The 20378-nt window shown below is 34.8% G+C and overlaps 1 protein-coding gene across 8 annotated transcripts in view; it reads right to left on the bottom strand.

Annotated features, from left to right (window-relative positions):
* The window catches only part of Kcnc2 (potassium voltage-gated channel subfamily C member 2), a 189174-nt gene that overhangs the window by 1781 nt on the left and 167015 nt on the right, over nucleotides 1–20378 (bottom strand). For 2 of the 8 annotated variants that reach the window (XM_027928287.3, XM_027928295.2), the window contains exons 2-3: nucleotides 6209–7136; nucleotides 3973–4137 (exon numbers count right to left, since the gene is read on the bottom strand). In XM_027928287.3, coding sequence (XP_027784088.1) covers nucleotides 3973–4137; nucleotides 6209–7136 — 1093 coding nt within the window. Of the gene's footprint in view, nucleotides 1–215; nucleotides 353–3972; nucleotides 4138–5705; nucleotides 5810–6208; nucleotides 7137–20378 lie in introns of those variants that run through there. The other 6 variants (XM_027928281.3, XM_071609158.1, XM_071609159.1 and 3 more) reach the window with 6 other exon arrangements.

Below are 20378 nucleotides of genomic sequence, written 5' to 3'. Positions count from 1 at the left end.
TAATATGGAGAAGTAGTAGCACTACTTTAGATAATCTTTGAAGCCAGAATAAGATTTGTTAGCTACTCAAGTGGCATTTCTGAATTCAAATAGTAGTATCATGCAGGACTTACACTGTATTAATGGAACCTGAAGTAACTCTACATTTAATTATTTCCATTATGGGGTAAACAGTACTTGAGTTAATACAATTTATCTGACTGATGCAGTTTGGTTTACAAGATAGATGGGATGGGAGATCGAGAGCGCCTCAGAGGACAAGGAGAGTTGTAGGGTGATGTTACTGGAGAGAGCCTCAGAGCATTGCCTGCCAAGCCCGCTATGTTGTTTAAGCTTCGGGATTTTTCATATCCTTTTATGAAAAAATGCACAGACGTCAGTTGAATTCAACCAGAAAATAGACAGAGACAAACAATACCATGCAGGGTAATCAAACGTGCTATTTTTGAGCTCAAAGAATTTGTTTATAAAGAACTCAATATTAAAACAATTTATAAATCTAAAAAAATGAAATTCACTAAAGATGTCATCCCCAAAAAACTTAAAACAGCTATCACAAATATTCTCACCCACATTATGGCTAGTATTGACCTAATTTTGGCGTATAGAATACCAGAATGCTTGGGAATTGGGCAAAGCAATTTAAGTAAGATATGGATTTCATGTTTTTAAATTTCAGAATGTTTTTCTGAAAATAAAAGAAAAAAATGAGCTATTTTTTTTCTCTTCATTTTATTACTTAGTAAGCTAATAAATTATGCCTAACTTGAAGTGGACAAATCTTTTTCCAGCATATATTTTTTCAGCTTTATAGGGTTAAAAGGATGATTCTTAAATAATGGCATTCAGTGCCATTATCCAGGTGGTAAAGAATGGAATGCCCAGGACTCATCATCTGGATTAAATTAAAAGTAAATTAAAAATGAAGTAAAAGAATTATAAATTGAGTCATAATTTCAGTGAAATAAATCTGAATTTGACAACATACTGTTTTCAGCTAACTTTTTCTCCTTCCCCTTGCACCCAGGAATTTTAAAAAATAATAATAATAGTTTAATTCACCTTTTCTTGCCATTATCTTTCTTCCTAATCTTTTGCTGAAAATTGCCATGGACAAAACAGCCTCTCACAAACATTAGCCCAAAGGCTTTCCTTACCCACTCAAGCAATCCCCATCAAGGGATACATATAGTTTCTTTTATTATAAAATATTAGAGATAATTAAATGAGATGGGGAGTGCCTAGTATAAAGTTAGAAGGAGGACAGCTATTGACTAAAAAATAGAAATCATATTACACAGCTTCAGAAATGAACATTCTTATAACTCTGTAGAACAATTGTTATTGAGCAGGAAAATGAACATCCTTTTGGGCAACCAAAGTTGATCAAGTCCACACAATTCCAGTGAACTCTTTGTATCCTTAAGGCTACATAACATACTCTTTGGGTTCTCGTTAGCCCACAGTGTACTTGCTGATCATGGAAGAAAAAAATGAGTCTTGTGCTTATTTTTATGTTATTTGCAGCTACTTATTTCTTTAATTATTTTTCATAATCCCTCCAGAGAAGAACCATTGCTATTCCTCCTCCTTTTGCTGGAAGAGAAGTGGCTTCTTTGATTCATTGATATATGAGAGTCCAAGACAGATATGGATATAGATTGCAATGTGAGCTCTATGACAGAGTAAAGCTGGACTGATTAGGAAAGGGAATATGAACAAACTCTTTCCACATACACATCAGCATACATGACATGCATTTTATTTGGTTCTTAAGAGCATGTGCTTATTTAGAACAATGTAAAACTTACTGTATATGTACTATCCATGAATAGTTTTATTGTAGCTAATATGCTTTCTTTTAAATTAAAACATAGGTAGTAGGTATAAGGAGATTGTTTTTAAAGGAACCTTTAAATTTTCTTAAAACTTATGCCTAAATACCTTCATATTTGTAGGTTAAACAAATGCAATTGGAATCCAGTAAATTTTCATACACTATTATAAGGGGGAAGATTTAGAACTCTAAAATAAAATCAGTAGAGAGAACAAATTTAAAGGTACATGAAGGTATTCTACACAAAATGAATTTCTGAGTAGAAAAAAAGAATTTATAACCTACATTAAAGGAAAAAGAAGAAGAAATAATGAATTTATGGTAGATATGAAAGATAACACACTAAAATGTTTAAGTAAGTTACCAGGAATGTTACTAGGTCTAGAAACACATAGCTATTAAAAAAATAAGCAAGAACGAAAAAGAGTTGACACAATAAGGAATGACAAAGCCTAAAAAGCTCATGGATAAGTTTCAGATTCTCACTGATAGAAAGAATCTGTGTTTGTGAAATTAAGTTGCATGTACAACTGTTACATGCAAACTAAATATCTTATTAATTGCTTTGCTCATGAAACTTTTCAATTTTACAGTAAAACTTTAGATTTAAATCATACCTTATAGTTTGCATAATTTCTATAGACAGTTTAAAATACAAAATATTATCTGAAATGGAAGTAAAATTCTGGCAAGGTGCTTAAATACATAATCTTGGTATGAACATGGCATATAATACTTTATTGGATGATGCACAAAAATGTAGGTATTTTAATCACATATATATAAAAATGTATTATATATGTACACAAATAAACATGTACATATACATAGTAAGTTAAGAAGTGCACTTCACTTAGAAAAGTATGTTCAGTATGTTAGTATTATTATAATTATTTAATGTATGTACATATATGTTGCTCAAATACTAGGGTAGGATACTAAGTATCTCCAAAAATATTTTAAACACTTTGCATTATGTAAATTTATAGTAGTAAACAACCAAATCCATTTAGATGATTGAAGTACATTTTGGTTTAAGTAACATATACAAACAATGAAAGTAATTAGAATGGAGAAGAATCCAAAATATTTCTTGTCAAAAAAACAAAAAAAAAGTGTCCTTTGTACTCTCTTTTGAGCCTTAAAGATGTAAAAGCAAAGGATCAGAAGAAATGAAAGAGGAGTATAACATAAGTAGTGAGATATTTAAGAGAAAGAGGCCATCACAAAATAAATAGTGTACACTTAAAAGGGTAATGAACTAACAGGGAAAACCGGAAATGAATAACAAATATGCACATTATTTTAAAAATCCAGTTGCACTAAAATGAAAGTTTGAGTAGTTTTTCATTCGAATTTAGTCAGTTTTCATAAGAAATCATTATAGATGTTTTCTTATTATGCTATTTAAAAAAACACCTGCCCATCCATTTTTATTAATTCAACAAATATTTATATTCCTCTGTGTCAGGTCTTATTTAATGCCTATTAGAACTAGTAATTTACTTAAAATTATGTTTATTGGTCCTAAAGAAAAATTCTATACGCACATTTTCAAATATAGATGTGACTTTTCAAGTGATTGAAATATAGATATGGCTAAGGATCTTGTACCTTCAAATCCTTGAGACATTTGGATAAACTATTAACAAAAACAACCCACATATTGGATGAAAGATTTAGAGTATGCTCAGTACTTTGAGAAGAAAAATACCTTATAATTTTTTTTAGTCATAAATTGCCTATCAAATTTATTCATAGAACCAGTTAGTGTGTTTCACTTGTCATAATAAAAAGATAACTTCAAAAGATTGTTGAATACATTATATTAAAATAATTAGATGAGTGATTTAATATTTACATATTACATTACAACTTCTCCCATAGGCAAATGACAAGCCAAAGAAAGGAAGAAAAAAGGTGAAATGCCTTTCAGAGATGACAACCAAGTAGGTTATTATGATAGGTATTTCAAAATGTTTATAGGGAGAGAAGATGTAATAGAGGTAAAGAGCACCATATGCTGTGTCTTTCCCAGAAAATGATGAATGAGCATTTTACATCATTTCATATTATTTCCAGAACTTACTTAATTGCTAGGTCACCTGTTAGGGTCTGATTAAATGCATGCCTACCTTTCCTGATCCCTCCATCAGATGCACACGTGTAATCACCTGTCGTCAGTAGGAAACATGTTTCCCCTCTTCTGTTTTTGTCTCTGGTACTAGAGCGTCTGATGGGGAGCCTTTCTGGGGGTGACAATGGCGGCTCACTTCCTGTACTGTCGTCACCTGATAACACTGGTCACAGCGCCATGCCCATTGACAGACAGTGACGGATGAGGAAATGAGACAGTACAAAGAGTTTACACTGAATGCCCATAGTACAGTCACTCGATATACAAAACACAATAATCACATCACGATAAGAAAAATAATTTTCATCACTCATCACAAAGAAAAAAAAAACTACATGGAGCAAATGGAAAGATATTGAAAAAGAGAAAAATGTTCTTTCTGCAATAGTAACTCTTTTTTTGGATTTTGTCTAAAAGAAAATTGGCTTTCACACAACTGGTATGGACTCAAAATAACTGGGATAATGAATTAGCACACATATTTGTTATGAGCTAGCCATTTACTATGAATAGGAGTTGTTTTAAAATGGAGTATAGTTAGGGGAAAACTCTTCAAGTAATTGTTTTTGAAGTTCCTTAAGACACATACTTTTATCATTTTCTTGAAAATTTCGTGAAAGTAATTTTCCCCAAAAATCTTAATAAAAATAATTCCAAAGCACAAAACTTTATGTCCAGGTACTCTATTTTGAAATAGCAAAATATTTTTGAGCATTGAGTGAAACAAGATAGACTTCTTCAAATGTCCTTGAAATAGCTATCTGTTTACTTCTGTATGCTTGCCAAAGACTTTCACATCCTATCAGCCTGGATACTAGCTTGTCATTCCAGTGCTTACCCGAGATGAGAGTGTGTCCTCTTTTCTCCATGCCCTTCTTAAGGGCTCTGCATATTCTGAGAACTGTCTAATGAGAGCAGAAATACCAACTAAACTCCCCCTTTCATGAAGACATTCTAAACAGTTTTTGGATATATACTGACAGAATTCACATAGCAGTCTATTAAATGAACATAAGGACTCTGACTAAAAAATTTTAAAAGGCAATTGAGCTCCCACCACAGTGTTTTTCTGTTTGACTCATAAAAATTCATGGAAGCTAAGGAGGGGCCTATAAAAATAACACCTGCTTTTTTTATTTGTTTGCTTCATTCATTGGTGTTATTTCTAAATGCTGCAAAATTATTCACATGGGCTCATCATAAGTCACTTTTGCTACAAGAAAATGAAGAATTCTGCTTCAATTACAGGGAATGCATATACCTTAAATTTTCATAGTTGGATAAGAAACTAGTCAAACCATTGCTCTACAAAACCTTCCATCTGAACCAGTTAAAATAGACTAGAATTGACACTATTGACTATCACTTTGGCATACTGAATGTCACCTTAGAGTCAATTAAATCTAGTTTACCTATGGCAATGGAGGAAAGGAGGGATTCAGCTAATCTCAAGCAATAAATTATCCAAAATTCAATCCTGGAATAGAGTAGAGCTCAATGCATAGTGCATTAAAAAAGGAAATCCACACAAAAAAAATCATCTTTGTTCATCCAAAGCAGGTCATCTGTGCCCGAATAATGGTGTGTGATTATATTACATACCATCTCACCTTACCAAAAGGGTTATATTTAGTTACCCTATCTAATTTTATAATGTTAAAAATTTAGTCAATCCTTCAGAATATTACTAAAAAAGACATTTGTTATTGAAAGAGTTATCTTCCATATCACCTCTTTGGTGGTTGGGCCTTTGATATGCAAGCATCCATTTCTCTTAATTAACTGCTTCTTGTGAGTTAGGTTGAGATGCAGAGCACCATGTGGCAGAGATAAAACTGAGACAAACACACCAAGCCAAACGATATGGAGATCAACGTTTTGAGAATGAAGGATGAAAAATGTCCAATATCATACCATCACGTCGTGCAGAGAAACAAAGAAACATTGGCACAGAAGCAACAAACAGGCAAAAGAAAATATTGGCACCATCAGCAAAGGGCATTCCCACTAAAGCAAGAAAACTCTATAGACCAGCTATGTTCACTTCTATTGGGGGTTCATTTAGAAAAGCTGCAGTCTAGTTGTCTACAGGCCTGACATAAACACACATTTTATGAAGGAATAGGACTGAAAACTCATAAACATTTGCAGAAAATGAGAATAACTACCTTCTTCCTAAGGGACATACTGGTCTATAAAGTATTTAATGACATGCATTTGAAATTGTGTCTTACCTGATCTGTTATGTTCCAGGAGTCGGTTGTCTTTGCCCAGACATGTGTCACTCTGTGTGCTATTGCAGGCCACATTTAACTCCGTCTTGCAAAATGTAGGTGAGCTTGCCTGAGGGGCAGGAGGAATGTGCTTCTTTCTTTTTCTTGGAAGTTTCTGCTTTGCCATTGCCAAGGAGTAGTACATTCCAAAATTGTTGACAATGACAGGCACCGGCATGGCTATTGTCAGCACTCCAGCCAGAGCACACAAGGCTCCCACTAGCATCCCTGACCATGTTTGGGGGTACATATCCCCATAGCCCAAAGTAGTCATGGTCACCACAGCCCACCAAAACCCAATGGGAATGTTTTTGAACTGCGTGTGCTCACTAGCTGAAGGGTCGTTAGGTTGAGCTCCCACTCTCTCGGCATAGTAGATCATGGTAGCAAATATCAAAACTCCTAGAGCCAGGAAGATTATCAGCAGCAAAAATTCGTTAGTACTAGCTCGAAGAGTGTGTCCAAGCACCCTCAGACCTACAAAATGGCGGGTGAGCTTGAAGATTCTCAGGATCCTCACAAACCTTACCACCCTGAGGAAGCCAAGGACATCTTTAGCAGCTTTGGATGACAGCCCACTGAGTCCCACCTCTAAGTAGAAGGGTAGGATTGCCACAAAGTCAATGATATTCAAGAGATTTTTGATGAACTCAAGTTTATTGGGTGAAAAGACAATACGGACTAAAAATTCAAAAGTAAACCACACCACACAGACTCCTTCCACATATGTCAAGGCAGGATCCGTTTCAATTTCATACTGTAGAACAACACTTGTGCCATTGATGACTGGTTCTGTCTTGTTTTTAACGATATTGAAAGCTTCATGTGTCTCCAGGCAAAAGGTTGTGATTGAAACCAAGATGAAGAATAAGGAAGCAAAAGCAATAAACTGTAGAGAAAAAGAAAGAAAAAAAAGAGTGATCTGAATCCTAATATACTTTGATCCAAATCTACATGCATTGCTCACTGTAAATAAAAACAAAAATCAGTGTATCTGGGGATTTCGCTTAGATGCTACTCAAATAAAAGGAAAAAAATGGATAGGCAACATTAATTAGAGTGCACATGCAATGTTTCAAGAGTTTTCTGATTATATGAAGTTTTCCTTTATGTTGGAAAATAATTTATTGAAACATTCGTATGAGAAAATAAAACCTGTTAAGGCAGCATAAAAATGACTCTGAACAAATTTTTAAAAACAGCAGGCTGAAAAAAAAAGAAAGAAATTTAGACAATGGTTCTAGATATTATTTGTGATCATAGAACTTGTCATATATTAGATCAAGTTTTAAACCAATAAATATAAGGTTCATCATACACTGATGGAGATTTGGAAGTCACCCAAATTTAACAGAATCTTTCTACTTATAAATAAAATGCTCTAGATATTACTAGGAATAAACATGAAACAATGTAGTATACGGCACCAATGAAATCCTATCAAATTAAAGTGCAGATTTGTCAAATACAGCGAATCTAGTGAGGAAAAGTAAGGAAACAAGACTGAAAGGAGAGAAACTGAATTACAGAAGGAATTAAAAGACATTTGTCTTCTACTGAAAAAGAACCTCAAAGTGTTAGAGTCACAAAGTTAAAGTTTTTAAAAAATTCAATTCTTTATTTCATGTCTTCAGTCAATAATATATTAATGGTCACATACCTACTCATACAGACTAATAATAAGAGATTCCCACTTATAGTTCTACCATTACCAGGCACTATTAAAAGCAATTTACATGATTTATTTATATTAATCTCAACACTATTATTACCCCATTTTACGCTTGAGGAATATCAAGCCTGGAGAGTTGAAGTCACTCTTCCTAAGTCATAAAACACAAAATGATAATCCTGAGAAACTAACCTGACAAGATTCTGTTCCCTTACCTTACCAAGTTCTCAAATGTAGAATACAAATGTGTTGGAATTCATTTACTTAGGCTGGGATCACACACTTCTAATATTTAAGATCTGAAAATGTGAAACCCAGTTGTTATAATGAAAGGCATTGCTGTAGCAGTATTCGAAGCTTTCAAAATAACTGGCAGACTTCTAGTGTGCTCTCAAAATGCTCTCAGATGTAGCATGCTAAATGAACAACATTCCTTGAACATCTAAACAAATGAAGTACTCACGAAAAGGAAATTGCCTGTCAAGTGGAAGGAAGCCTTTATTGAAATAATAGGGTGTAGGGTGTATCCAAAACCCAAAGTGGAACCCCAGGATCTGCTCCTCAAGCATGCCACTGAGAAGAGATGATCCAGCTTTTAAGATGGAAATTGCCTCCTTTTTCACCTGGTTGAGTTTCTTTATGTGAGGGCTATGCAAAAGGACTAAATAACCAGGATTGTGCTACCCACCTTAAAGATAAGCACCCTAAATTATGGAACTGTTTCTGAGTTGTGTGCCGGTGGGTACATCAGGATTATGGAATCATATGACTGCCATTTTCATGGCTTTGACTTGCTTTCCCATGAACATCTTCTAACTGTCTTTGTAGCATTATGATCCAGCCATTAACTTTTCCAGATGAATTGTGAGATAGTAAGTAAGTTTTCACTCAATTTTCTCTTTGTGCAAATAAGTGCACAGTTCTTAAAATCAACTAGGTATTGTTAAGACTTAGTATAATTGGGCTGGGGATGTGGCTCAAGCGATAGCGCGCTCACCTGACATGTGTGCGGCCCAGGTTCGATCCTCAGCACCACATACAAACAAAGATGTTGTGTCTGCCGAAAACTTAAAAAATAAATATTAAAATTCTCTCTCTCTCTCTTAAAAAAAAAAGATTTAGTATAACAAATATTAGCACTTTAAAAGGTGGTATCTTTTAGGGAAAGAATCAATTATTCTGGATCATAAATTGTTTCATAAACCACTCCTAATTTTGTCAATAGAATTTAGAGTTGCATTTATTTCTGATTCAACCCCAAATCTTATATTATTAGAATTCTAATGATACAAACTTATGGACCTTTCCCATCCTGGGTCCCCACTATTCACCATAGTCTTCAGCATTTCAGGCTAAATATCAAAACTTTTAGTGTACAAATTCTATCTGTGAGGCAATTGGAGAATATAAGACACCTAAACTGCAATTTTCTTTTATGTTTCTATTTTATTTGGTCATTATTTTTTTCCACTAATTCTGTACTTTCAAACTCTGCCTACATTCTTATGGTGAATTTGAAACTTTCGAGGGGTTTTCTCTTTCAAAATCAATCTCAGTGTGCCTGCCTATATCCACACATCAGAAATAATTTTATGGTGCATATTGATACTTATAAATATAAAATACTGAGTGAGACCTTTGCTCATCAGAAAATTTCCTACCACTCATTCATTCAATAAATGAGTACCAGGTGCCTATGCCGTAGGTTCTTAAATTAACAGCAGTTGATAAGACACAGTCCCTTCTTTTTAGAAATTCATAGTGTACCAGGGACATAGGTATGAAATTCATTCATCAACACAAAAGTTATATAATTAAATTGTCATAAATGTGATGAAGAAAAAATGCAGGATACTTTGAAAGGATCAAAAAAGAACTCTATTTAGCCTGAGAGGTCATTGAAACCTCTGACAAAATGCCTACAAATTGAAATTTGAGGCATGTATAGAAGTCACCCTGATGGAAAGGGAAGATTTGTACATCCCACGGTAGAAAAATATTTTTTAAAACTTCTAGATTTTTTTGATACTACTTTCTCAATTGATCCTTGGCTGTAATATTACAGAGCCACAGATTTTTTCATATCTCCCTCTATTGTGTAGACTGTGATGTATACATTCCAATCTAGCATGGAGACTCTGCCTTTTTAAAAGGATTACCCTATTATTGAGGAAATTTTAATATATCAGAATTATTAGCTGGGTCTTAACATAAGGCTATAAGGTCACATTAGAGAAGTCTAATTACTGGCTGTTGGGTTTTGTTGCACTATAGAATTCTCTTGTCTTAAACTATTGTACCAGCCACATTGTTTGATATGTGAAAATAGGAGGTAGCTATTTCAGTGGTTTTTAACTTAAAGCATTATACAAATTTTAGAACATATGTATGTGTATATTTTTGATAGTTATCAATTCAATATGAGCTTTAGAACCTGATGTTTATGTTCATTAAAGAAGCCATTACATTGTGAGAAGGTCAACAGAATCTTTGTGGTTGGAATGTAGTGTCTTGATTCATCTTATACTTGGAAACAATTTACGATTTCTACCCTGGAAGAGCAAGGTGGTACAAAGGTTAGATTCATTAGAATATACCCAAAGAGTGTACACAAACGTGAATCCCTCACATGAGACATCAGACCTTATTGTGTGGAGAGAGGGAATCTGTTTTAACAAGCTTCCCAAGGGGATGCTCTGCATACTAAAGTTTGAAAAGAACTTCTAGTGTGCTTTTCAGAAGATTGATAATATAAGTTATTAAATGCATTGGAACAGGTTTCAAATTACAAGCAATTATAGCCCCTTAAGAGAATCATCCTGAAGTCTCCATAGTAATAACTCTCCTCTTTCTAAGAAAAGCGATGTTTTGTGTATGTTTATGTGTTCATGTGTATTTTGACCTATTTATGATTTCTACACAAATGCTTATGAGTGGAATACATTGTCTGAATAGCTTATAAATATATTCAATTCTAAGACACAAAACTTTAGAGACCAAGTGTTGTCTGTTTTTATAAGTCATTTGATACTTGTATTTATCAATATTAGCATTATTTAAAGAACCACATCATGTTTTTTCTATTTGTATAATCTCATTTGCTATTATGAAAGCCCTAAATATCTTCAGTTTTAAGTATTTATAAATCTGCCGGGCAGTGATATCACTATAATAAGAAAATAAAGAATGTTAAAGAAAAAAACTTTGTTTTTTGAGGACAAGACATAATCATCTCAGAAGTAGATGATTGTTTTGATTAAACAAAAACAGCTGGATGTATATTTTTCTCTGTGTAAAAACTAAGGATATTAGGCTAGAATGAGAAGGTTGTAAGACAGAACAAAAGTATGCTTCATAATAATATGATACACACTTGGAAGTTGGCTTCTATGGGCTTACGAATGGGAAATTGCATGAGCAGTTAAAAGCCTAAAGAGAAGGAAGAAGGAAAGCTCCAAAGAGAAAGAACAAGAGCCCATAACCCCTCCACACGGTACAGAAGCCGAACTTCGGAGATTACTGAATTTTAAGATAATGCTTTACAGTTATGCCTTTATCAAAAGCAAATTGATGTTGATAATTGTGGGAGGCCATCCTCCACATGATTTGAGTTACCTCCCTGGCTGGGTGAGAGGCGCTTAGACACAGCTGTGTCAGAGCTATTCCCCACCCTTTTCCAGGTAGGAGGGCTTGTCCTTGCAGAGGCGTGTCTGGCCACTGCCCCGAGACCCAATCATTGCCCCTGACCTTGGGATGCTGCCCCCCTTAACCTTCATTGGATGGGATTTTCCCCGGAATTTCTTGTTCCCCAATAAAAGTCCACTCCCTGGCGCCTTCTCTCTCTCTCTCTCTCTCCCTCTCCCCCCTCTCTCTCCCCCCTCTCTCCCCCCCTCTCCCCCCCTCTCCCCCCCCTCTCCCCTCTCCCTCTCCCCTCTCCCTCTCCCTCTCCCTCTCCCTCCCCCCCTGCCTCTCTCTCTCTCTCTCTCTCTCTCTCTCTCTCTCTCTCTCTCTCTCCCTCCCTCTCCCTCCTCTTCTGTAAACCTGGCTACCACATTAGGTGGCTGGAGGCGGGAGCTAGGAGAAGCCATCCCGGAGCTGGTTTAAAGGTAATTAGAGTCTTGTCTCTTTAATTTAAAACTCCCTAGCATTTTGCTCAAGGTTCAAACCTTCTTTAACGAAGCCAGCACAGGTCGCAGGCTAGAGATGATGCTTTAAGTAATGAAAGTATTGAGTCAAAGGAGAGAAAAAAGATAGACGTCAACCATGGTAGGCAAGACAACCACAGAGGTTAAAAAACACAGAAGAGAAAAAAGAATGAAAGTTATCAGGAGAAATTTGGCCACCATGAGAATCCAGGGAGATTTCAAAAGAATGCAGCCAGTGAAATATATAGAAACCCAGTTTGTTAGAAATTTAGTTTGAGTATGAAATAAATGGGCAATCATAGGAGCTTGGAAGACCTGGAATTAGCCAAAGACAAACACTTGGACTGCATTAGGACCCTGCCCTTCATCTGAACTTAATTCTAACCTGTGTGAATATAGAAAATGGCTTCTTTTGTTTCTGGCTCACTGAATGGAGTTAAAAAAGGTAAATATGAGATTGGATAGAACTATCTTAAGAAAAATAGCCCCAGCAGCTTGGGAAGCAGAGGCAGGAGGATCATAAGTTCAAAGCCAGACTCAACAACTTAGTGAGACCCTGTCTCAAAATAAAACATAAGAAAAGGGCTGTGGATGTGCCTCAGTGGTTAAGTGCCCCTGGGTTGAATCTCTGATGCCAATAAATAAATTAATTAAAAAAGAAAAGAAATGGAGAGGGGGGAGACTTTATTTCTCCTCAACTGATAAATCATTAAGGACTGAATAAAATTATATTTGATTTTTTAATCTCCTGCTCCTGGAACAGTCATTACTATTTAGTGTGGAAAGAAAAGTGAATAGAAGGACGGAAGAATTAATGAAAAAATAAGTAAATGAGGAGGAAAATTAGGTAAAGCATATTTTGGTAGGCATTAAAATGATGTGAACTAAAAGGAAATTACAGAAATTAAATAATAAAGTATGAATATTAAAGAAAAATAGCAAAATATATAAAAGAAACCAAGTGAACTGGTCCATTGGTCCAGATATTGCCATTAGTAGCTCCCACTCTTTCTGTTAAAGTATGTGTTAAGGAGAGGTTGGTTAAGGGTCACATTGCCGGGCTGAGGATGTGGCTCAAGCGGTAGCATGCTCGCCTGGCATGCGTGCGGCCCGGGTTCGATCCTCAGCACCACATACAAACAAAGATGTTGTGTCTGCCGAAAACTAAAAAATAAATAAATAAATTAAAAAAAAAAAAAAGTCACATTGCCATTTTTCTTCCTTTTCCACGATGGTAATACCACCAACTCCTAAAGGCATTACAGAATGAAATTAAGTGTGTTAAATAATTAGTATGTTAGAAAGTAAGGTGTATAGTTTAAACTGAATGCATGAGCTGATGTATCAGACCAGAGCATTTCAGAATGGAAATATTCTGTTAAGAAATTGGTTGTGAGTCCAACAAGTCGGGGCTTTTCTCTATGAGTCCTGCATCCATGGTTAACTGCAGAAACTGCCTAAAACACTTCCCACCACATCCCCTCATTGGCAATCTGGGGAGGAAGTCCTCAGAGCCCATGGAGAGTATTATATCAACCCACCACAATGCAAATATTCAACTAGATTTCCAGTTATGAATAATAGGCAGAGAGAAAGTGGAGAAAAATGGATTTGTTTTTATTTTCCTTATTTTTATCTTCCCTGACGGCACTAAAGTAAATGAAATAGCTCTATAACCTACAAATGCCAGACTTTCTAAACCATATGACAAATTGATTAAGTATCTCTGTTCTGCGCTCCTGTAGACTAAGATCACTGATATTTGAACAGTTTTTACACAAATTTTTGTTACTGATTCCATATGACCACAAGTAACTCAAAGATAGGGACGGAAACATTTTATCCTCAGAACCAAGGACAGGGATTGACCAAAAGCAGTGCTTAGTTCCTTTTGCACAATTAGAAAAGGAATATATTTTTAAATATGTTGATTGAGTATGCAAATTTCCATTAACCCCAACACAGAAAGTACTTTCTCTCTCACCCTCCCTCTCTTTTTCTCTCTTTCTCCCTCCCTCTTTCCCTCCTTGCTTGCTCACTCTTGCTGTCTCTCATTTTTCTGTGTGTTTGTGTGTGTGTGTGTGTGTGTGTGTGCGCGCTAGTGACTGGGCATTGAGTCAGGGACACTTTACCACTGAGCTAATCCCCAGTTCTTTTTTTATTTATTCTTTACATATATATATATATATATATATATATATATATATATATATATATATAACATTAGGATATATATTATCATAATCACAAAAGCATGAAATATAATTTGCTCTAATTTGGTCTCTAGCACTTCCCACTTACCCCCTTCTCACTCCCCCTATTCCCTTCTCTCTACTCTATGGATCTTTCTGTGATTTATTTATAATATTTTTTAATCAGTATCTTGTGGGTATACTGGATGTTGGGATTCACTCTTCTATATTCATGTATGTACATACAGACCTTCTGCTAGATCCATTCCCTTGTTCTTCCCCTTCTTCCTGCTTCCTTCCTCCTTCTCAATCTTCATTGTTCACTGTACTGAATTTTCAGCTATTTTGATGATATTCCTTCTTCCTTTTGCCCCCTTTCTTTTTTTACCCTCTCCTCCTCATTTTGGATTAGCTTCTACAGATCAGAGAAAATAATTGACCTTTGACTTTTAAGGATTGTCATATTTCACTTAGCATGGTAATCTCCAGATCCATCCATTTATGAACAAATGCCATAATTTCATTCTTCTTTATGGCTAAATAATACTTCATTGAGAATATAATGCCACATTTTCTTTATCCACTCGTCTGTTGAAGGACACCTAGGTTGGCTCTATAGCTTAGCTATTGTGAATTGTGCTGCTTGAAACATTGATGTGGCTGCAACTCTATAGTATGCTGGTTTTAAATTTTTTGGATATATATACAGAGGAGTGGGATATCTGGGTCATATGGTTGTTCTATTCCTAGTTTCATAAGGAATTGCACACCATTTTCCAGAGTGGTTGCATTAATTTGCAGACCCACCAACATTGTATAAATTTTACCTTTTCCCCCACATTCTTGCCAACATTTATTATTATTGGTATTCTTGATACTTACCATTCTGACTGGAGTGGGATGAAATCTCATTGTAGTTTTGATTTGCATTTTGCTCATTGCTAGAGATGTTGAATGTTTTTTCATTTATTTGTTGACCATTTTTATTTCTTCTTTTAAGAAGTGTCTGTCCCCAATCCTTTTTGAGACAGGGTCTTGGTAAGTTTCTGACAGTCTCACTAAATTGCTGAGGATGGCCAGGAACTTGCAATCCTCCTGCCTCAGCACCCAGATGTCTGGGATTATCGTTTTGTACCAACAGGGCGCAGAATTTGTCCTTGAAAAGTCACTTCATCCTTCTATTAATTCATGATCAGAAACCTTGACCTATACTATAAAACTTAAAGGGTTAAACATGAAGAAATATGAAAGCTACCTCTATTTTGTGAATTAAAGTCAATGAGATAATTTTATATTTGAAAATTAACATTATTGGGAAAATTTTAGAGAGTTAGTGAAAATTCGTACTATTGAATTTCCATTTTCATAATTCCAATGAGGTTCATCTATTTTTAGTTTGTATTCTAAGGACATTATACATTTTCCAGATTGGAATGCCTCACTCCTATTATGCTCATGAAATTTTTCTTCCACTGTGTATGTGTGTGTGTGTGTTCCTAGGAAAGAAACCCAGGGCCTTGCACATGCCAGACAAGTGCTCTTCCATTGAGCTATACCCTCTAACCCCAGCTTTTCTTTCTTAAATAATGAAATAGAGAGATGAGAAGAAAATCAAGGCTTTCCAATACTGAAGTATGTGAAGCTAATGCAGCTCCATGATCCAAAATTTCCACTTCTAGAAATTTACTATGATAAAATATTTATGTAAAAATACAAGGATAGATATAGAAGAATACACAAGGAAGCATTGCTTGTATTTCAGAAAATATAAATGTCCATGAATTGATGGTCTGTAAATAATGTAGCATTAGAAATTAGAGGTAGCTCAACATGTATGGATATGGGATGATCTCCAAGGAATCACGTTAAAGACAAATGGCTTTGATACAGCAATAAGCAAGATCTAATCCCACATCTATCTTTATGCACAACTGAGGGAACAAATGGACAGAAACACTATATTCTTAGCAGTGCTTATTACTGGGTGCCAGAATGGCACTGGATGGATGTTCTTAATGGGGAATCCTATCTGCAAAGTTCAAATTTTCTACAAAAATTTTAATGTATTTATAAGTTAAATTTTCAAATAAAATTCAAGAAACAAATAATGGTCAAGTGTGGACTTAAACTTGGATCATTCTGAAAGATTATTAGGCTGCTTTTATTAGTCCATAGAAATTATACATCAGAAATTTTTCATTTTTCTTATTTCCTACAGTATCTTTAATTTAGCAGATGCTCTTAATTGTGTACATATTTCAGTCTCAGACACTAGCTTTGCCATAATTAACAGGAGTGTGGTTTTGTTAACAGAATTGTGGTCTCTAGAGAAACAAAGAAGCAAACAGAAAATCTCTTTAATCAGGAAGTGTACCCTCATGGGTCCCCTAAGCAGGGACAACTAGAGACCAGTGTCTACTGCCAGAGTTGACAGTTATTCAAGCTTCCTCTGAGGCTGGAAAAAACAAGTTTTCTTCATCCAAGGCTTATTATTTAAAAGTAGATCCACAGATTTCATGGCATTTGTGACATTGAATTAGATCAAAGGAAACTGACCATTCTTCAGTGGAATCAGCACATATAATTACCAAATTAAATCAGTACAGAAGATAAGCATTCACATATCTACACATGAACATGTGTATGGCTATAACACGTGCAATTTTATCCATATTTATTAAGTCTTTACATGTATGGATATATTTATTATATGCACACATAGGTTATATGCAGACATTCATATATAATAGAGATAATGTAGAAATTGAAATGAAATGATGTAACATTCACTTCTCACATGAAGAAAATGCACCCAAATGTTGCTTTTGACCACTGACATTTTCTCTATTATATATGAATGTCTGCATATAACCTATGTGTGTATATAATAAATATATCCATACATGTAAAGACTTAATAAATATGGATAAAATTGCACGTGTTATAGCCACACACATGTTCATGTTAATGTAGAAATTGAAATGAAATGATGTAACATTCACTTCTCACATGAAGAAAATGCACCCAAATGTTGCTTTTGACCACTGACATTTATGTGACCCCTGAAAAATATCCTTCACTCTATGTTTTAAAAATATTCTTATTCAACATAAGTATATCACAATCCTCCTATATTTTTATTTATAGTCCACAGACTGACTTGATTTACATTGTCATTATTTAAAGGTAAGATCTATCTACTCCCACCCAAGTGCAATTTTCTGTAATACAAGCAGGAGAGATTTGCATATATTATTTGTATTATTACAATGAATTATGGCATACAAAATTAGGTAACTTGAATTAAATGTTATAAATTATGAATACACAGAACCATTTTACCTCCCTAAGTTTCATGGTAAAATTTAAAGTGTTTTTTTGTAACTAACATATCTCATATGAAAATCTTCTGATGAAGTGATTTTTATAAAATGATCCCACTGAGAAGGGTGGGATGTTAAACTGAGAAAAAATCACCATCCTTCTCAGTCATAAGAACAATAGAAAACTATAGTAATTTCATAACATGAGATAGAATTGTAATTGCTACATTATAATTATTGAAAACTCACCCCCCCCCCAATTTCTCTTTTTTAAAAATCTAATGTAAACTTATTTTTAAACAATTTGTCTTGGGATGCTATGACCTACTCCGCCACTATCTTGGGTTAGAAAGTCACATTATTACGCCCTTCCTACCATGAGTCCCAGTGTGTCTTTCTAGAGACTACAAATCACTTACCAAAATGAATTATTCAAGAACACCACTTTTACTTAAAGGAAGGTCAGGGAAGCAAAGGGTAAAGTTGAAGGTAAAGTTGGGTGACTACTTTACAAGCCCCTGCCACAGAGATGCTGTAATTCTAACAAATTGTTTCTTTCAGCACTCTGGCACTGTGGCCCAAGCACATCCTACACAAGGCCATGGACACACATTTTCCCTACAGGACCACCTTTGCTAATCCATGTACAACAAAGTATCCAAAGTTTCAGTTTCAAACACTATTGTTCTCTTTTTCCCTGTCTCCTTGTCCAGTAATCTTTTCTACGAATAGGATATTTCATCCAGGTAACTGAGTCCTACTCAGCCAGACCCAGTCATAGCTTTCACAGAGCTCCACAATTGCATATTTAAGTTAGTACTTTAGACATCCTCAAGAACAATAGGATCCTAAAGATTGTGGGTTTTTTTTTTTTTTTTTTTTTTTTTTTTTTTTTTTTTTGTAGTGGGCATTTGCTCCTTGTTGCCAGTCAGCCTAGGTCAGGACCCCTCTTGGCGCCACTCCAGTAGGTATCCTCTTCTTATAAAAGGGTGAAAGACACTAGAGTCTTAGCTCCTCCTCTGCCTGAAGGTCTTGAGCATATTTACAAATAGTTGTAAATTCTTCCTAGAGGATAGAGGCAAATTTGTTGTGCATCACAAAAAAAAAAAAAAAAAAAAAAAAAACAAATAATAAAGATTCTGCTTGCTATAATTTGGTTGCAAGAAACAGAAAACCCTTATGTAATAATTGGAGAGGATTGCTTGATTATGTGATTAGAAATCAAAAGGACAGGGCTTCTGGTGTTGCTTGTATTGGCAATTTAAATTTATCAACAGATATCACATTGCAGTCTGGGGACGCATAGACCTGAGATCTTTATTGGGGTCCATAAAGTCAAAGCTAGCTTTGTAGTAATACTAAAATATTTTTGCCTTTTCTCTCCCATTGCCTTACAAGATTACAGTGGAGTTTTTTCAAGTCTGCACAACATATGGTGTTTCAACAGATTAAATATGAAGGCAGGTAAGACAGCCCATTCTTCCTCTACTAAGCCAGGCATGGAAAATATTTGCAAAAATTTAGAACAATGCCACTTTGTTCATTTTATTTTTTTCTCTTTTTGAGTTACTTTTCTTTTTATAAACTTAGTTGTTTTTCACTGAAAACATTGATCATATCACTGGATAAGCTCCCAGTGGCAGAAAATAAATGTCTCTTAATCCTTTTGTGTATAACTACTTGGACCAACTAATGACTCTATTATGATCTTCTTAATGTCTCCAAGTGATCTTAAACACTACTATAAAATAAACCATGCATTTACTTTGTTAATAATTTTTTAAAATACCATGAATGAAGTAAGCTCTAACCTAAGGAATGTTAGAAATATGGAATAAGCAGAAATGTCTAACCCACTGCTTCAATTTGTTGACATGTTTGAACTCATCTACATCCTTGAATCCAATTGCCATCAAAGCATCCACAAAAATACAAACACCAATCTCCAGTTTATACCTACTTTTTGTGGTTTATAATCATAATTTCATACATAGGCTCTTCAGGCTCAACTAAGTGATAAGTGATATACAGAAAATCAAAACGGGAACTTTCACATTTTATGATTAAAATTCTCAGAACTTCAAGTCACACTTGCCTAATATATTGTTCAAATGAGCCCTTCTTTTTCCATTGTATATTTCTATTCTTTTGAACTTTTTGGTAACAATTTTTCTTCCTCAACACTTCTGTATGTTCAGACAATGAATTCTGTAGATTAACAGACTCCAAATATTTCTAGCACTTTTCTCCCTTCTCTCTAGTCCCAGTGTCCATAGCTTATACATCTTTATGTGGACCTTACCTACCTTTCCTACCATTAATACCACTGTCCACATGGTGTACCAGACTTTCTAAATTATGTGCCTTTGTACATGCAGTTCCTTTTTGCCATACACCTCTTTCCCTCGTATGACTGGCAAAAAAACTATATAGTACTCAAGATGCAATTCAGAAATCTCTTGGTCTTTGGAAAACAATCTCTGAAACTGAGGCAAAATTAAGCACTTTCATGTTCCTTATTCATATATTTACTATAGCACTTTCTTCACTTATATAATATTTTATTTCCTGCTTGTTTCAGTGGCAGTTTCTAATTTATGTTTTATGTTATTAATGGTATTGAGGTAGTCCTTAGTAAATATTAAGAAACAATGGCAAAAACTCTGACCACATCGAACACACAATTTAACTCATTTTTGGTTCATTGATTCACAACCGTCCAATCTTCCAAATGAAGTGTTAAGAAGGCTCCTAGAAACAGACACAATAGAATGAGAACAAAGTATAGACTACACAGAA

Source organism: Marmota flaviventris, chromosome 3 (assembly GCF_047511675.1).
Source record: "Marmota flaviventris isolate mMarFla1 chromosome 3, mMarFla1.hap1, whole genome shotgun sequence".
Lineage (NCBI taxonomy): Eukaryota > Metazoa > Chordata > Mammalia > Rodentia > Sciuridae > Marmota > Marmota flaviventris.
Note: the sequence above shows the minus strand (reverse complement) of the source record. Positions and strands in the feature narration are given on the sequence as shown.